General features: G+C 43.5%; 1 protein-coding gene across 3 annotated transcripts in view; it reads right to left on the bottom strand.

The window, feature by feature from the left end:
• ush2a (Usher syndrome 2A (autosomal recessive, mild)) overlaps nucleotides 1-20,102 on the bottom strand; it is a 380,755-nt gene that overhangs the window by 72,076 nt on the left and 288,577 nt on the right. For all 3 annotated transcript variants that reach the window (XM_070554793.1, XM_070554794.1, XM_070554795.1), the window contains exon 67: nucleotides 5,719-5,917. In XM_070554793.1, the coding sequence (XP_070410894.1) occupies nucleotides 5,719-5,917 (199 nt within the window). The remainder of the gene's footprint in view (nucleotides 1-5,718; nucleotides 5,918-20,102) is intronic.

Raw genomic sequence — 20,102 nt, 5'->3', positions numbered from 1 at the left:
ACAGAAAGATAAAGCGCCTGTGTAAAAGTCAACCTGCATCCAGTTGCATGCTTGCATGTTTGAATGTGAAAAGCCAGAAGCTCCAATCACTTAAAGAGAAAACTAGATGATAGAGGTTTAAATGTGAACACCTCACATGAAGGGGGACACATCTGTCACTGTCACCATAACAGCTGGACACAGAGATCAGTATGTTTGTTGTGTAAGTAAAAGAAACAAATAGAAAAAGAGGGATTCTGCCTTCGAGTCAGAGGAGAAGTTGGTTCTGGTCTGGTAAATGAAAAGAAATCAAAAATGTTGGTCTGCAGCAGGTAAAAGAACAGATTTAAAATGGCATTTTATTGACAGGTTGCCATTCCCAGTTTGCATTTGAGAATATGAGAGCATGATAGGCACAAACCACAATATCAATGCCCGTCATCTGATACAGTGAAAGAGACGGCAAGTGCAAGACAAGGGAAGAGAAAAACTGCTAGTTAGGAGAATAAAAGAGGTTAGAAATGTGAGAACAGACGAGAAAAACAACTGGAAAAATAATTACAATGAGAAAAGAAAAGCTACACCATCATCTGCCTGAAAATGAGAGAGAAGGGATGAACAAGGAACAAGTAAGGAGAGAAAAAGAAACAAATGAGAGAAGAAAGCTTTAATAACATCTTTTAAATAATTAAAAGTTTGACTTCCTGTCTGTGGCTTCTAATGCAAAGACTGTCTGGGATGAACGATGAGATCAGGTTCTCTTTCTCTCTCTCTCACACACACACACGCACGTACGCACGCACGCACGCACGCACACACACACACACACACAAGGGGAAGAGAGAGGGAAACACCATCACACCCACGCAGAAATCTTTAAACATGCAAAACCTTTACATGCTGTTAAAATGTACTGATGAGTACCTGTCCAGAGTTAATATACATTTATGAAGAATCGCACACATTTAGCGACCACCATTTTTTACAGATGTATTATTTACATTGAAGGGAAAGAGTGACTTGCTAAAAAATACAATTGAGCTAATCTTAAATATGACAGTTCTTTATTTAACTGATTATATATCCTGAAATCTGTGCCTGGTGGCATTAACTATAATTTGTGACAATGATCTGTTTACGGTCCTTTTATATTATGTTTGTATTTCTTTAAATGTATTTTTTAGCAAAGAGACTCTTGAAACACAAATTCTCACCGACAGGAGCTGGTCAAGCCAAGCTCACTGAACACCTTTAACCCTTGCCTAAGCAGCACCAAATTACTATTCACACATACAGTAAAAGTAAAACACCCCCGCCAAAAAACTAAAAACAAAACATGTCAAGTAATCAAACCGATCAATGAAACAAACAAGGGGTGCTTGGGGTGTCAAATATACCAAAATATTGGTGCCATCTCCAACCTACATTTCTACAAAGAAACAGTTCCTTCTGAGAACAGCAGGTTTAACGGGTCATAAGCTTAGACACACCCCTTCAATTTGTATGTCCCAACCCACTCCACCATCAACAATATATACATTTGGTGGTGGTAATGCTAGCCGCAGCTACTGCTGATGTTTTGGTGTAAGTGCCAGATGTGCTTGGGCTGATTATGTCACACTACATCATTGGCTGGATGATGGCATACTGATGTAGAAAAGTTTGGTTGGTTCCAACAAATTATGGAAGTTACATTGTCACATTAATGCTGGTCTGGAAAAATTGTACGAGTTACGTTGGCGTGTAATGTGCTTAGGTAGCCAGATTATGGTAACATTTCTGTAGAAAACATGAGCAACTTTTACGAAGAAACTGATATCCGGTAAATAAACCCATACTTTTCACCATGAAGAAATAAAATATGCTGCTGTAGTGTGATACTGATTTTAGTGCTCAGCTGGTTAAAAAATAGGGCACAGTGTAATTGGTTTGAGTGTGCGTGGCAAACCAGCTTTTCCATTGTAGAGTTTTATTATGGGGTTCTCAATTTATTAGGGCTCCTGGGCCATTTTGAGCCCCAACAAAGTTTTATTTGTTAAACAGTGGCTTTCCATTTTTTAAATGAAGTTGCTGTAGGACCCCTATATTTTCCCCTCTTTAATCAAAACTGTGATGTGAACAAATGCACGGATCAAAAGGGCGTGTTCTAACTGTATAGAGTTTACATAAAATGGACCTGGAACATTCTGCCTAGTTCTACTCTTGTACAGGATCTAGAACAGCAAAATTTTGTTAAAGATGGATGAAAGACTGACCCATCAGACTGAGAATAACAACATCCCAGTCCCTCGCTTCTTCTTTTCTAGTATCTAACTGCCTTTACCTTTGATAGGAACCAGTGGGCTACGGTGGAGCTGCATTAATAAATAAAAGAACATACTCTATTCCCTGCTGTTCTGAATTAATAATGAGCCTACAAAAGACCAATTAAACACATGATTAATGTCATAATCTATATAATTGCAGGCAATAATTCATTGTGAGCTAATGATAGCAATACTTAATATTGATTCACATGGGGTGTCTCTGTGCAGTAGTGCTTAATTCTCCCTATGAAGTGCCACTTTTCAGAACTGCTAAAAATGCTATTAGTAAGAGTCTATTTCCTGAGGCAAAGAGCTAATAAACAGGGAAAAGTAGGAACTGATTTTCAGATTACTGCAACTCAAAGCTTCTGCTTGTGTTTTAAGCTTATTATTGCACACCATGTAACACCTTAAAGATGGCTAAATGAAACAAGTCCTTTCATTTGTATTCATAAAACTTTGATTGTCCTGATTTTTACACCTCCACCCTTAAAAAATTGACACCAACAACTCCCATCACACTTATAATAAGTGTTAAATGTTTATAAAGTACTTATTTACAGGAGAAAATGTAAATATAGGTCTCATAATTAGTCCGACTGAAAATAAATACATATTTTAAAAAGCAATAATTATGGAATCAACTTTTCCTTTACCCAAAAACCTCCAGTTTCTTTGTTTAGAGAGAGAGAGAGAGAGAGAGAGAGAGAGAGAGAGAGAGAGAGAGAGAGAGAGAAGAGAGAGAGAGAGAGAGAGAGAGAGAGAGAGAGAGAGAGAGAGAGAGAGAGAGAGAGAGAGAGAGAGAGAGATGTCTTTGAGCATCACTGGAGAGACACAGACCAAGATGAATAATGGCATATTAAACATTAAAGATGAGAGAAGTGTGCAGCAATTATTTCTGATGATATTTCAAGATATTTCAAAGAAAACACAAGATTTTATCCATCTATCCTTTTCTCTTCCCCCCATTTTTATTGTATTTTCTGCATTCAAGAGTTGAAATCCATTGGAGAGAGTTTTAAGGTTCTTTTGAGACTGCAGGATGAGGAGGAGAGGTGATCTTTGTATAAATAAAAACAAAACAAAATGAAAATTTGCAGAATTCTAACATTCAAAATGTAACATAGAATTACCTTTCCAAATTTTGGGGAAGAAGTGTTATTGGTAATTAGCCCTGAAATAATGTTTTATTTATTTATTTATTTTTGCTAAATATCAATTTTAAACAGTTGAAATCAAATTAGGCCAAGTTATTCTTTGTCTTCTGATGATTTGCTAAAATGAAAATTAAGTAATAAAATCAGAAGCATGTTTTGTGACAAACAGCTGCCTAACAGAAAACCAAATGAGAGGAAAAGATAAAGGAGAAGAACCCCAGTGGTGCTTTTGGCTGGTTTTCACCGTTTTGCTGCGTCTCACTGGAGTCCAGGGGAATTTCACATACTAGCTAGTTGCTTGCACTGGCACTTGGGACTGGTACAGTGTTACACCACATTACCAACTCTATTTGGCATTGTTTGCTTTGCCTCGTGCCTACATTTACTAACACACATTCATGAAACCCCTGACTATGCAAGCCAACCACAGACATCATGGGAATAGTCGGTTGGCTACTGGCAAAGCTGATACCTGGTCAGAGTCCAAGAAAGAGCAGCAGAAATGAGCTGTGAGGGGTAAATGCCACTGAAATTTAGCTTCAAAAGATGTCATCGCCTGATTCTCTAAATGAAAAAAGGGGGATAATGAAATCAGCTCTGGGGCTGTGAGCTTTTCCAAACAGACTTACTCCTGTCTCATAAGAGTCACGTATGTCTGCAGTGATAATATTCTGCTGCTGGTATTTGTCTGTTGTCTCCATTTAACTCAGGGTTATTGCAATAAGCCTGTGTGCGGAAAATGTACTGCCTGGTCAAAAACACAAAACAAATGGGACCAGCTGGATAATCCAACAGAAGTGCCCCAGTGGAAAAGTACTGCGTTTCTTAGAGATCATTCCCTGAAAAGAAAATTTGGAAAGAAAGCTCCATACAACTGCCAACTCTCCCATCAGCATAAGATCTTGGCAGATAAATAATAGAACCCCAGACTGAAGTAAATGTGTTTATGCAGAAGCTTGGAACGGTGCTACAGTGAATGCATTCTGTAATCAAAGCTAAAGGTGGTCCAACAAAGCAGAGACTTGTTTTCTGGGCAACTTGTCTTCTTTGTACCTGCTTTTTATGTCATTTCTTGAACTCTCTGAAACATTAACTCTCTTGTCCCAAACAGACATTCGCCTCTTTACAGATGTGGCTTGAGATCCTGTCCATGACCACTACAAAACGAATTAAAGACAATGGACAGCTCCAGTGGTGTCTAACCTGCAATAGGAACTAGCTCGACTGCAGGCGCAATCCTGAGAATGGAGACACATCGTCTACTTTGTGAAGATAAATAAGCCATGATCTGCATCAGGGCGGGTTTTAGGTGAAAAGCAGCTGGCATGAGAGTTGGCTTCTCCATATCCTAGATAAAATGTTCTCCCCGAGTCAGGGAAAGGTTCTGCCTCAAACAGAGACAGTAGAAATAGTAAATGGCCTGGGTTCTGCAACCCCCTAAGGTGCTTCACAATAAAATCAGTCATTCACCCATTCACACACACATTCACACACTAGTGGGGATGAGCTACAAAGAAGTAGAAGTATTTTGATGTCTTTTATGCAAGTGATGGTAGGAAGGAGAAAAACCAACAGATCAGGGATTATTTTTCAGTAACAAGGGTGTTGAACTACAAGCAAAGTCCCTGATTTACATCAGCATTCCAACTCTCACCTATGATCATATGATTTGGATCATGAACAAAAGAAGACCTGAGACGAGCAGCTAAATATTCGGGTTTATTGGGCGAATCCTACTGTGGAGGGATCCCGAGCCAAACCGAGAACTCTCTAGAGGGATTATATCCTCTCTAGCCTGGAAACGCCTTGGGATTCCCTAGCAGGAGCTGGAGAGTGACGCTGGGGAGCGGGGTGTCTGGGACTCCCTCTTGAACAAGTTACATCTGTGAGTAGACCTGAGATAAGTGGAAGGGAATGGATGGATAACTCTGGTCTTTTAAATGTCTCTCTCTTATGTGTTTACATGTAGTTTTTGGGCTTTCAGCACTTCTACTTTGAGCCATTATTAATATTTGTGATTACATTTTATGAGCTTCTTTGCAAAAATAAACACCTAAAAAAGAAATAAGATGAAAGAAATAGAAGGTGACCATAAGATGAGGAGAAAGATAAAGAAAAGGCAGGAAAAAGGAGAGCAAATAAAAAAACTGAGAAAAAACAAACAAACAAAAAAAAACAGGGCATGTGAAAAGGAGTAGAGCCCATAACCAAATTAGGAAAGAGAAAAGAAAAGAACAAAATGCTAAAAGAGGAAGTGAGATTAATCCACACCTCACCTGTCACAACGTAACTCTTAGGTCCATTGGTGTGTGTGAATATGGTTCCAACACCAGTCTGGTTCAGCTGGTACCACTGGATGAGCCCATTTTGGTGGGAAGGTTCAAACCAGCTCACGTTGAGCGAGAACGGACTGACGGCTGTTACCACTGGCGGATGCACATCCTCGGGAACGCCCTGGACCGTCACTGCCACCACCTAAATGCAGAATCAGACAAAAACCTCAAGGAAGCTCTGGATCCTAAAGATTGCAAAAATAGTTTTCACAGGATTCCAAAGGATTATGTCATTTAGACGTGTATCCAGCTGAACAGTGTTATTTTGGTATCTATTTTTTAAATGTTTGCGAAAAATAGAGTTTTATACAGATGCATAAAAATGCTGTTCCATGTCAGCTTAATGTGTTTTCAGTACAACTTTACGTTTTTATCGTTCCTGCACCAAGTTAAAAGGTTTAGTGTTATGGAGCTGGGATTGAGGCAATATCCCAAGTAACTGGTAAAATGCTTTGTAACTAACTTTCCTTTTGTAGCATGTACTTCACATTTTGTACAGCTACAAACATGGTACAAGTTACATGTAATATGGTCCCAATCCTAGCTCCACATAACTTCATCATTTAGTACAGCACAGCTGTTGTTAAAGTAAAACAGTTAATGTTTAGCTTGTATTTATAGTCAGTTAGATCATTCCTAATTCACCTCTTTGTCATGGCTCGAGGTAAGTGTCTAACCCAAGACATGCAGAATCAGCACACGTAGTCCAAAGCAGTAAAGTAAAATGTCTTTATTATAAAAACGGGAACTGAAACCGCACAGGGAAGTCCTGTGGGATGAGCAACACGGCTCGAGTCTCTGAGGTGCTCAGGTTAATCAGTAGAGGAGGGGAAGCCGGGGAGGACGCTGGGCAGAGGATGAGAGATCCAGGAGGGGTGAGGTAGCAGAGGGAAAGCCAAACAGGAACGGCGGAGGAGGATGGGACGTGATGAGTATGTTCCAGAAAACGAAGACAGCGAGGGTGAGTAGATGATGAGATGATCCTGAGCGAGACAAAAACAGGCGTAAGGGATAATCCAATTCCAAATCCAAAATACAATCCAAGGTCATAAATCCACTAGTCGAAGGCGAGTCAAAACACGAAGTAACAAGATCAAAGTTCAGAGTCGAGTGGCTGGTGCTACCTAAACTGGTGCAATCATCCGGCAAAGTGATGTGTCTCCATCCTCCTTTTGAACCCGCGTCCCTGATTGGGGAAATCTCCTGCAGCTGCTGCTCCCCCTGCTCCTCACCTGTGGAGAATTAGCTCAGAGTCTGGTGAGAGGAGAAGGTGTGACTCACCTCTGCCCAGGAACATGACAGTGCCCCCCCCTCAACGGACGCCCCCCGGCGTCCTAGCACCGGATCTGGAGGCCTCGAAGTCCGAGATGAGAGAGGGGTCCTCGATGTTGGACCGGGGAATCCAGGAGCGTTCCTCCGGGCCGTACCCCTCCCAGTCCACCAAATATTGAAGACCCCGACCACGGGGGCGAGAGTCGAGGATGCGCCGCACCTTGTATACCAGCCCCCCTTTGTAGAGCTGAGCAGGAGGAGGCGGAGCCGGAACCGGGCACAGAGGGCTGGAAACGACGGGTTTGATCAGGGAGACATGGAACACAGGATGGATCCGAAGAGACGACGGGAGTTCCAACCGCACGGTCGTCGGACTAGGGACCGCCGCGACCTCGAAGGGACCAAGGAACCTAGGAGAGAACTTCCTGGTGGTCGCCTTCAGCGGGACATCCTTGGACGACAACCAGACCATTTGACCGGGAGAGTAGGTGGGAGCAGGACGACGGTGTCGGTCAGCCAGTCGCTGATTCCTTTCCGCGGTCCGCTGAAGAGCCGACCTCGTGGTGATCCAAGTGCGGCGGGCCCGACGAAGGAACTGAGGAGTGGTGATGGTGGCATCTGTATGAAGGGGGAACAGAGAGGGCTGATATCCGAGGGAGGACTCGAAGGGAGACTGACCTGTGGCGGAGGAGACATGGCTATTATGGGCATATTCGACCCAAGCCAAATGCTCACTCCAGGTGGATGGGTTGGTGGCGCAGACGCAGCGAAGCATGGCACCCAACTCTTGGTTCATCCGCTCGCATTGTCCGTTGGTCTGCGGATGAAACCCCGAGGTCAGAGCCACCTGGGCTCCCAAGGCGGTGGCAAACTCCCTCCAGACACGAGACACGAACTGGGGGCCTCGGTCAGAGAGGATCTCTGTTGGGATCCCATGCAGACGAAAGACATGTTTAATTAAAAGCTGGGCCGTGACGGCAGATGTAGGGAGAGCCTTTAACGGCACCAGATGACAGGCTTTGGAGAACCTGTCCACAACAGTTAAAATGACACTAAAACCATGCGAAGGTGGCAACCCACAAACAAAGTCCAAGGCAATATGGGACCAAGGACGGGACGGCACTGGTAGGGAACAGAGTAGGCCTGCTGGAGACTGATTGGTACCTTTTTGTTGGGCACAGACGTGGCAGGCCGACACATACTCCTTCACGTCTCTGTAGAGGGAGGGCCACCAGAAAGATCGCCTGATCAGAGCCACAGTACGTCCTACTCCAGGGTGGATTGAGAACCTCCCGGTGTGAACCCAGTGAATAACCTTTCCTCGTAGTGCCTGGGGAACAAACAGTCTGTTGGAGGGTCCGTTACCTGGGCCAGGATCCACCTTAAGGCCCTCCAGGACCTGGTCTCTTATGGGCCATGTTACTCCAGCAACGATGCAGGAGGCAGGCAAGATGGTGCTAGGAGCCGTCTCATCTTCAGAGGAGTGCTGGCGAGACAGAGCGTCAGGCTTTGTGTTCTTTGATCCTGGTCTATAGGACAAAACAAAGTTAAAGCGGGAGAAGAACAAAGACCACCTATACTGTCGAGGGTTCAGTCTCTTTGCCTCCTTGAGATAGATCAGGTTTTTATGATCAGTCCAAATGATAAATGGTAGTTCAGCCCCCTCCAGCCAATGTCTCCACTCCTCCAAAGCCAGTTTTACTGCCAGTAACTCCCTGTCCCCCACGTCATACCTGCTCTCGGTGGGTGATTGTGGCCAGGGGCCTCCCATCCAGGGAGGACACTGTTAAAGGTTCCGGCAGTGGAACAGTAGACAGTCCCCAATCCCGCACCAGTTGAGGGTCCACCAAAGACTGTTCACATCCTGAGTCTACTAGAGCAGTCGTCCGGTGGTGACGACTGTTAACAGTCAAAGCACAGTCAATAAGAAAACGGGAGGTCTCTTTACCTGAATGACTTCCCACCAGAACTCCCGGAACTACTGGTGGGCACGCCCTTTTGACGCCGCAGGGCAAGTGTGCACCATGTGTCCTGGTTTTCCACAGTAAAGGCACAACCCTTTACTGTAACGATGTTGGCGCTCCTCTGGAGTAAGGTGGGTACGTCCCACCTGCATGGGCTCCTCGGGTGAGTCCAGAGGAGGAGACCTATGGGATGGACGATGTGCTACAGGTGGTGACAGATCCCTGAATGGTGTCTTCTGAAGCTCCCTGTGTCTCTTGTCGATAGAGATGCATAATGAGATCAGTCCGTCCAGGGTTGATGGCTCGGGGCACAGAGCCAGCTGGTTCCTTACCCGATCGTTCAGCGCTTCGATGAATGCTGCTTTAAGGGCATCGTCTCCCCATGATGTCATTGCAGCCAAGGTCCTAAACTCCAGAGACATGTCAGCCACTGACCTTCTTCCCTGCGAGAGGTGCAACAGTCTTTTTCTGATGTCAGTGGTGGTCTCTGAACTGCAAAAAGTCAGTTTAAAATCCTCCAGAAAGTCTGGGTAAGAACCAGACAGGAAATTAGGATTTCTGCTCTTAGCCTCCGCCCACCGAAGCGCCTTGCCTCTAAGTAGTCCAACAATAAACGAGATCTTCATTGAGTCAGTAGGAAAAGACCTCGGGGAGTCTTCAAACGCTAGGCGGCACTGTAGCAGAAACCCAAAGCAATCCTCGAATTCACCGGAGAAGGTCGTACATTGCCGAGGAGGAGCCGAACGGAAGTGGGTGATTTCCGGAGAGCCGAGCGCCTCCGGTCCAGGTGAAACCACACCTCCCGAGGCGTGTGGTTCTGTTCCGAACGCCGGAGCGGCGGCTGTCGCTGGAGCGGGGACGGAACCCGAGGCTGTAGAGGAGAGCTGCTCCTGAAGCTGCTGCAGGACGGTCTCCAAACGTTGATAACGTTGGTTGGTGATATTCAGCTGCTCCATGAGGACGGGAAGTGTCTGCTCTTGTTGAGACATCCGGGTAGCCAGATCCGCGAGTGCTGACTCCGCTGGATTAGATGTGTGGCCGGATGATTCTGTCATGGCTCGAGGTAAGTGTCTAACCCAAGACATGCAGAATCAGCACACGTAGTCCAAAGCAGTAAAGTAAAATGTCTTTATTATAAAAACGGGAACTGAAACCGCACAGGGAAGTCCTGTGGGATGAGCAACACGGCTCGAGTCTCTGAGGTGCTCAGGTTAATCAGTAGAGGAGGGGAAGCCGGGGAGGACGCTGGGCAGAGGATGAGAGATCCAGGAGGGGTGAGGTAGCAAAGGGAAAGCCAAACAGGAACGGCGGAGGAGGATGGGACGTGATGAGTATGTTCCAGAAAACGAAGACAGCGAGGGTGAGTAGATGATGAGATGATCCTGAGCGAGACAAAAACAGGCGTAAGGGATAATCCAATTCCAAATCCAAAATACAATCCAAGGTCATAAATCCACTAGTCGAAGGCGAGTCAAAACACGAATTAACAAGATCAAAGTTCAGAGTCGAGTGGCTGGTGCTACCTAAACTGGTGCAATCATCCGGCAAAGTGATGTGTCTCCATCCTCCTTTTGAACCCGCGTCCCTGATTGGGGAAATCTCCTGCAGCTGCTGCTCCCCCTGCTCCTCACCTGTGGAGAATTAGCTCAGAGTCTGGTGAGAGGAGAAGGTGTGACTCACCTCTGCCCAGGAACATGACACTCTTATCTAAACTGTTCCAATAATCTCCCCCATAAAATAATGACAGAGACTTCCTGGGTGAACTCAGCAGGCATTTCTTAAAAAGCTATATTGAAGGAATTTTTGAAAACAACTCATATAATATTCTTTTTATTTTAAAAATGTTTAAAATTTAGCTTTAATTATAGCAGAAATATGCTAATAAAAGTATTTTTTCAGTTGTTACTTTTATTACAATAGATAATCTCAAGAGTCCCAATCTCATTTTGACAACTATTGCGATGCATAATCTTTACATTTTGTTTGTTCTTAGACACAACTGAAGCCTGATTTATACTTCTCCACCTGCGTCAGTGCAGAGACACACAACTCTATCATGCGTCAGCACAAGGGCTCTCCGATGGCTGATGGAGACATGCCCAAAATTTTAAACATCCGTTGAAAGTGACTGCAAGCTTGTGATTGGTCAGGATGCTGCTTCCTGTAAAGTCGTCACCAGCACCACCGTTGCCCCGTTAAAAAATAAAAAGATATTTAGCGCCAGACACGGAACAGATTGAAGAACGCGTCACGGCAAAAGTCCGAAAATACGAACGTTTATTCACCCGTGACTGATGGAGTAAAAAAATACAGAGCAAACGTGGACAAAAAGGATGGGAAATGTGGGTGAGGTGGCGACCGCATGAAGAGGTGGAGGAAAATGTAGGACAAATGTGTCCATATTATAAAGTCTCGGAAATATTTAAACACATTAATAAATACACTATTGTGGACTGGATGCATGAGTGTATGGCGTAAGGATACCACAGAAAAGCGCTACGCCCTCTGCTGTCCTGGCGGGGAATTGTTTTGCAACACTCCGCTGCCTGCACAGAAGTTCGCAAGTGATAACCTTTGTGACGCTCCATGTGCATCTCTCTGTTGCGGAGCTCATAGAGAAGTATAAACCTTGCTTGACTGGCACTTCATGCTGGAAACGTTGCAATATTTCCTTCTTTTCAAATGATTGCTGAGAAAATGCTTTCCTAAGTCCTCTCACTTCAACAGACTATTCATATTTCTTAACAGTAGACTCAATAGAACATTTAGTTTGGCAGCTATTGAAAAATTTAAAATATTAGATGATAGAAAGTTTTAATTTGATCCAATTTTTTCTTAAATTTAATTCCACGTTTGAGGAAACCTCCACCCTTAGAGATGATATTATGAAGTGTGTTCCAATCACACTGACTACCAAGCATCAGTATAATAGAATGAAAAGTAATGCTTCTTAGTACAGTGATAAAAATGACTCCTATTGTAGATTCTCTGTGGGTCTATGTGAATGCCAGCTGAATGAGGAGATCACAGCATCACAGGGCAATCTGCCTCTAAAGGCAACAGGGATATCCTGCCTTAATAGACTGTCACTAGCACTTCCACCAGCTGTCCCACACATCGCTATGCAATTAGAGCACTGCTACAACAACTAAGGAAAGGCACAAGCTTGCACAGACAAACACACTCAGGTACATGTGGGCATTTGTAGGCAAATAAAACAGAGAAGAAGAGGAGAGGTAGACGAGAAAAAGTTGTTTAACAACTTATTTCACAACGTACCAAATTATTTATTTGGGTGACAAATCCAGACTTAACTCAACTAAGCCTTTATTTGTATAGCACCTGAACATGACACATGGCACCAAGGGGCTTCACAGACAAAATAAAATCCAATAAAAACAGATAAAAACCAAACACAGATAGAATAAAAATAGTAGAATAATTTATAAAAAAATGTAAAAAAATTGGTGAGAGACATAGACCCCTCCAATGTGTCCTGGGTCTCCCTTGAGGCCTCCCTTCGGTTGGACGTGCCTGCAAAACTTCACCGGGGAGGCGTCCAGGAGGCATCCTAATCAGATGACTGAGCCACATCAACTGGCTCCTCTCGATGTGGAGGAGCAGCGGATCTACTCGGAGCCCCTTATGAATGATCGAGATTCTCACCCTATCTCTAAGGGAGAGCCCCGCGGAGAAAACTCATTTCAGCCACTTGTATCCGCGATCTTGTTCTTATGGTCACTACCCAAAGCTAATGACCATAGGTAAGGGTAGGAACGTAGGTCGACTGGTAAATTGAGAGCTTCTTCTTCTGACTCAGCATTCTCTTCACCACGACAGACCGGTACAACGCCCGCATCACTGCAGACGCAGCACCAATCCGCCTATCGATCTCGCACTCAAACTTTCCCTCACTGGTGAACAAGACCCCGAGATACTTAAACTCCTCCACTTGGGGCAGGACCTCATCCCTGACCAGGAGAAGGCATTCAACTCTTTTCTGAATCATGACCATGGTCTCAGATTTAGAGGAGCTGATTCTCATCCCAGCTGCTTCAAACTCGGCTGCGAACTGCTCCAGCGAAAGCCGAAGATCACATTCTGATGAAGCCAACAGGACCACATCATCTGCAAAAAGCAAATACCCAACCCTTATGCCACCAAAATAGATGCCCTCAACACATTGGCTGTGCCTAGAAATCCTGTCCATAAAAGTTACGAACAGAATCGGTGACAAAGGGCAGCCTTGGCAGAGTCCAACTCTCACCTGAAGCGAGTCCGACTTACTGCCAGCAATGCGGACCAAGCTCTGACACCGTTCATACAGGGACCTAAAAGCCCAAATCAGAGGGCCTGGTACCCTATACACCCAGAGTACCCCTCACAGGGCCCTCTGAGGGACGCGGTTGAACGCCTTCTCCAAGTCCACAAAACACATGTAGATTGGTTGGGCAAACTCCTGCGCATCCTCCAGGACCCCCCTAAAGGTATAGAGCTGGTCCAGTGTTCCACGGCCAGGACGAAAACCACATTGCTCCTCCTGAATCTGAGGTTTGACAATCCTCCTCTCCAGAACCCCTGAACAGACCTTACCAGGGGGGCTCAGGAATGCGATCCCCCTGTAGTTGGAACCAGTGTTGGGAACGTTACTTAAAAAAAGTAATTAGTTATAGTTACTGATTACTTTGTCAAAAAAGTAACTCAGTTACTAACTGAGTTACAAGATTATAAAAGTAACTAATTACCAAGAAAAATAACTACTTAGTTACTTTTTTCATTAAAGCATGCAAGAATTACTACAATAGTGAAATATAAATGACTAATGACTGGAACATAATAAAATGTATGTCCAAATGTTTTTTATAAACCTGAATAATTTAAATAAATAAGCACTTAACAGGAGGAACTACTAACAGGAACATTACACTTATCTAGACTATTAAAAGGTCACTGTGTTTTATTTAACAAGACCTCAATCAGCTAAAATTTAATATTGCAAATAGAAACACCAGTAAAGTTTCCAGAGCCTTTAAATGGTCTCTCAGTCTAGTTAGATTACAGAAATTAATGTAATTTTGCACAGCATTTTAATTTTTCCAGCTTCACATAATTATGTTTTTAGTAGCATTTCTGTTGCTGCTAATCTAGTAATGGTTAAATAATTAAATAAAATCCTTTAAAATGGTACTAGAACAGGCACAAGCCTGATGGAGGACTTACATTTACTAACTTGGGTCAGACCCAACCACAGAAGAGCTGAAGTTGGGTGGTAGTTCTAATAACACCTGAGCTCCATGACGTCTGAGACTGATGCATCAGTGTTACAGCGGGACTAAAGACATGATCAGAAACAGGTTACAGCTGGATGATCTAGGAAGGTAGAAGATCAGGACGTCTGAGCGGTGAACAGGTGAGCGGACCTTCGGGACGTCCCGGTGTCACGCTAAGAAGGGCACGGCTGCAGACCCGCATATTCGCTGCTGCAGGTGCAGCAGCGAATATGCAGCCGTAGATATTCATCACGTTTTCCTCGTTCTTCACGGGCCGTGATGCGCTTAGATGAAAACATCTGCCTCTTCAGCTCCTGATCAGTTGATGACAGCTTCAACACACTGCGCTGCTTAACGCACGCATTTCCTTATCAGTAACAGAAACGACCGTTTTGTTAAAAGAAGACGGTAATTAATTAGTTTGCTCGTTACAGAAAGACATTTTTTTAAATTAACGTGGTTATTTTAAACGGCGTTATTCCTATCACTGCTCTGTTGGGTCTACAGCATGCAGCGACAGAGACCGTGAGGGTCTCCGCTCACCCGGCCAATCATCATCGTGTTTGTAAGTGCGTTACCAACAGCTCTCCCTCCCTGGCTGCAGCTGAAGTGTGGCGGTCAGAAAGCCTCACACTGTTGCTCAACGTTCGACAAGCACATAGTAACGCACAACCTTCCGTCCCCAGTAACGGTAACGGCGTTGCAACAGTGGGAAAAGTAATTAATTAGATTATTCCGTTAACTAAAAAAGAACGCCGTTAGTGATGCCATTATATTTAAACGGCGTTACTCCCAACACTGGTTGGAACACACCATGCGCCCCCCCTTTTTTAAATAAGGCAACCACCACCATAGTCTGCCAGTCCAGTGGAACTGCCCCAGATGTCCATGCAACACTGCAGTGCCACGTGAGGGTACACAGGAATAAACCCAAATGCAGGAGGCAGGATGACTTGATCCAATTCTGAGTTCCTTTAATAACAAAAAGTCACCAAATAAGTGGGAAAAAGGACTTCACAGGTCTTACTTGAAACAAAAACTACTAATGATGATGAGCCACAGACTCGAAGCAATACTACACAACAATGCCACACCATGCACTGGGAGCAGCTGCTTAAAATACATGGTGTGGCAATCAGGAAATTGCAGTCAGCTGCGGCACTCCCCGGTGCTCCACACAGGGGCAGGAACTGCAGGAAGAGCCACAGCCAACCTGCATAGAGAAGAAACACACATCAAAAACAATGATGAGGTGTAAACCATAACATGCAGAGCCACGCCAGCCAACACATCCCTACAAGATGCAGAGCCTTAAGTAACTTTGGGCAGATCTCATCCACACCCGGAGCCTTGCCACCGAGGAGCTTTTTGACCCCTTCAGTGACCTCAGCACCAGAGCTTGGAAATCCCAACTCAAAGTCCCCAGACTCTGCTTCCTCACTGTAAGACGTGCCGGTGGGATTGAGGAGGTCTTCGAAGTATTCTGCCCACCGATCCACAACATCCTGAATAGAGGTCAGCAGCACACTGTCCCTACAGCCGTGCGGAAGTGTTGCTCCATGGTCTCACCAAACTCCTCCCATGCCCGGGATTTTGCCTCCGTGACCATCCGAGCCACATTGTGCTTGGACTGCTGGTACCTATTAGCTTCCTCTGGAGTCCCAGAGGCCAAAAATACCTGATGGGACTCTTTCTTAAGCTTGACAGCATCCCTAACTGCTGGTGTCCACTAGCAGGTTTGGGGGTTGCCGCCAGGACAGGCATTGATGGGCCTGCGGCCACAGCTCTGGTTGGCTGCCTCAACAATGGAGGCATGGAACAGGGCCCATTCGGACTCAGTGTCCCCCGCCTCCTCTGAAACGTTTTGGAAGTTCTGTCGGAGGTGGGAATTTAAGCTCCTTCTGACAGGAGACTGCAAGATGTTCCCAGCAGACTCTCACAATATGTTTGGGACTGCCGGGTTTGACCGGCATCCTCCCCATCATCAGAGCCAACTCACCACCAGGTAATGGACTTAGGACACCAAGACACCTAAACTAGTCAGCTTGAGGCAGTCTTACCCCAAACCAGTAAAGAGATTTCCACTGCTTCCTGGATGAAAAGCATGGCAAAAAATAAAAAAATAATAAAAAAATAAAATGGTTAACTGAAAAACATTTTTTTTCCTTTTTATTTCTTATAATTAGTCATTTTGTGTTTAACATGCAGGTGGAAGATGAAAATATTCTCCAACACCTACCTCCTGCATTAGCTACTGGTAGAAAATGAGACAGGGAAACACTTGCTTCAGAAAAGTCTGACAGAACTACATGACACTGTTACCTAAAACATTCATGGACTCACCCATCTGAACTTGTGACGGGGAAGGCTGTTGTCGTTTTATTGTCCAGGAGAGAACAGACAATGTCTCGACTAGTAGAAGCTAACCGTTAGCATTAGCAACTTCACAACATGGCAGAACTGCTTCAGGCTTGTGTTGTTTGTGGAGATAAAACAATAACCGTGGAAAGCAAACAGTCAGTGGTTGAGTCAAATTGCTGTTATCCAGTCAGAGGTGAGATGTTCAATTATCAGGAAATAAGACTCTAAAACCTGCCACCTGTAGCTACTTTCTCTTCCAGCTGATTTCTACGTCCTAAAACAGGCACACCGGAATCTTTTTCCCCCCAGAGTACAACTTACAAGGCATTCATCCTTACTAACGACCACTGCAAATGTATTAAAAATATGAGTAAAGTTGACCTTTAATTTTTTGTTGTTCAGGTAAATATTACCATAGAATGCAAGTGTTGAACGCAAGGTATAAAAGCCAGAAACTACTGGAGGACAGATAACCAACCACATGGCAGCTTGTGAAAGTAAACCTGGGTGTTTGGAAGGAGTGAAGGAGCTAAGATTAAAGAGGTTAAGAAAGTGTAAGGGGTTAATTTACATCTATTTAAGGAACCATAAGACATGATTCCATAGTAAATATGAAATCAATCTTATGGATCTTTGGGTAATTTTAACCAGAGGATTGGAACCTTTTATTGCAGGGATTATGTAACACTTCGTATTAACTGAGAGACAACAGATGAGAGAGTCACCTTTAAAACGTTCAAGAAGATTTTTTTCTAAACAATTTTAAACAAAACTAACTCGAAACTATAAGTGATGAATGGATCTTGGTGTGAATGAGACGTGAGATGGATGGTGTATGTGTGAGTGATGTTGTAATCAGAACTCTCGTATCCGGAGAAGCAAGTCTGAATGATGTTTTGATGTTTTGCTCTTAAGCTATGATCGTAGTTTCATAAACACATGAGACGCCATTTGTCGCTCCACACATACCCTTCAGGATGAGACCTCCGTACAGATCCAGAATGCCAGGTCCTCGGACCCCCCCTTCGGTACCGGAGCCAATGAAACAGCGTCAGCAGTACGACAGACTAGTCTTTGGACTACTTACTCCAGGTAAAAAGCGACAGTTGGTTTACAGCGTCAGATGGACCCAGAGGGTCAGTGAGTTCAGCTTTTATTCTGAAAGGAACCGTTGCTTGGTTGATAAAATGCAACAGGTTTTATCCAGCTTGTTGGTTCTTTGCTTAAAAAGGAAGTCCGGGTGGCCGGTCCGATACTTCTCTTAGCATGCGGTGAACTGTAGAGAACTCAGAGAACTGAACTAAGATGGCGTGGGGACTGGTTTTATTAATCTGGATGTTTTGATTTCTGGTCGAATCAAAGTTGGCAGATATATAAACACCACAGAGACTATGCCACGCTTCAGAAAGGAAGGTTATGATTGGATGAGTAAAAGCAATGTGTCGTGCATTTACATTACGTGTAGTCAGCATGTCTAGTGCAGCTAGATTAAAGTCATATTACTCATTGAAACGTACTAATCATAACATTGTCATTTCACAGATCGGTCAACATCTTATTATTGACTAACACTTTGATTAGCTTTATTAAGAATAGAGTTCTTTGATTTATTAAAAAGAAAGAGTCCTTTGTCTTCATTCTTCTCTTGGGCTGGAAAGGAAGCAGTTTAGAAGCAAATGCATGACCTTGAGGCAGTCTCATGCAAATTAGTTCTGTGTCAGAGGCATATGAGGAGAGAGGGTAAATAACCTTCGGTGGAATAGCTCCATCAGGTTACAAAAGTAAGGAGATAACTGCTCAGAGAAACTGGGAAAGGTGACGTTAACATCAGGGCAATGACAGGAGACAAATGGCAGAGCAAACTGGGTGAAAGGATTGGAAGACAGAGAAGGACCAATCGCTCTTCCTCCTGCTCTAAGTGACCAACCGCATTAGATCAGCACCTTCTGTTGTCACAGTAGGTGTGCATTTGTGTGTGTGCCTGCATTTGTATGTCGGCACCTGTGTGTGTGTGTGTGTGTGTGTGTGTGTGTGTGTGTGTGTGTGTGTGTGTGTGTGTGTGTGTGTGTGTGTGTGTGTGCGCGCGCAAGGGAGCGGATACCAAGTAATTGCAGTGGTGTATTAGGTTAGTTCAAGTTGTCCCATAATTGGGACTGTTCGGCCAATTTTCACTGGTGTACAAACTAATCCAACTCACTCCTCTTCCACCTTCTGCTGGGAGTGTGTTTGTTTGTGTGTGTTTGTACTTGATGGCGTGTGTTTCTGAGACACCAAGATAACATGGAAGGCAGAGATAGAGGTTGTGGTGTGACGATGTGGTTTTCTCAGTTACATGAACAATGTTACAATCTATGATCCAAATGTTCAATTATGAGGACTTTTAGCAGAAGGCCATTCTGATACCACGGAGTAGTTGGGGAAGAAAATATTTTGAAACTTAATTAAAATTCTACTCTGAACACAAGGGCAGCTTCTGGCTTTTCTTTATAAAATTTAGCTTCAAGCAGGGATGCATTGATACCACATATTTCCAGAGTTTGAGAAACAAAACTCCTATTGTTAAAACAGAGAATAAATGATTGATCTAAAGCTGTGAGTAATTGACATAAAACAGAATCTGTCATCTGGTATTTTCAAAATAAGTCAAATTATTCAGTTTTTCTGACATGTGTCAAACAGGAACTTGATCAGTTCCAAAAAGAGTTTCTCTCTCTCTTGGGTTTGAAAGTGTTAAATGTAATAAGTCTTCTTCGGTTTATCTGGTCTGGACTTGATGCAACAAATAAAGTACAAATAACTGAATAACATCTCTGAATTCGTAAAATCCCAATCCAATATTTTTAATCAGATTAAACAACTAATTTAAAGATCAAGTTCACTCATTTAACACATTTGCAGCAATCCCCAGTATAAAGATGATCTCTGTGGGGGAAAAGCTCTGGCACTCCTGTTTCAGGAAGTAGAAATTAGCTGTAGGCAGGTTTTAGTAGTAGTGGTATTTTTTTTCCATTTTCTTATTTTCTGTTTGAAAAGGAGTAGCCTGATATCGAAAAGTATGTTACCCTACCCCTCTTATACATATCATCCTTTACTTATACTTAATATAGTTAATAGATCAAACTTTACACAAAACCACATTAAAACAACAAATAGTACAGATCACCCAAACAACCAAACCATAAAGGAAATAATTAATTTCTTTCAATTCATAGGCAAACTTATTTTTTTTCTTTAGAATAAAGGATAAACAAACTAAATGATCTATTTTCTTCTCTATACTTATTTAGAATATGCTTTTAATAATTCATTTAAAACAGGTTTATACTTGCACTTACTTTAATTTCTTCTAAGCTGTTCCATAATTTAACCCCTATTATTGTGATACACATACTTTTTAAAGTTGTTCTAACATTATGCATCTTTAAATTTAGTATCCCTCTCAAGTTATATCCTCCTCTCT

Source organism: Nothobranchius furzeri, chromosome 9 (assembly GCF_043380555.1).
Source record: "Nothobranchius furzeri strain GRZ-AD chromosome 9, NfurGRZ-RIMD1, whole genome shotgun sequence".
Classification (NCBI taxonomy): domain Eukaryota; kingdom Metazoa; phylum Chordata; class Actinopteri; order Cyprinodontiformes; family Nothobranchiidae; genus Nothobranchius; species Nothobranchius furzeri.
Note: the sequence above shows the minus strand (reverse complement) of the source record. Positions and strands in the feature narration are given on the sequence as shown.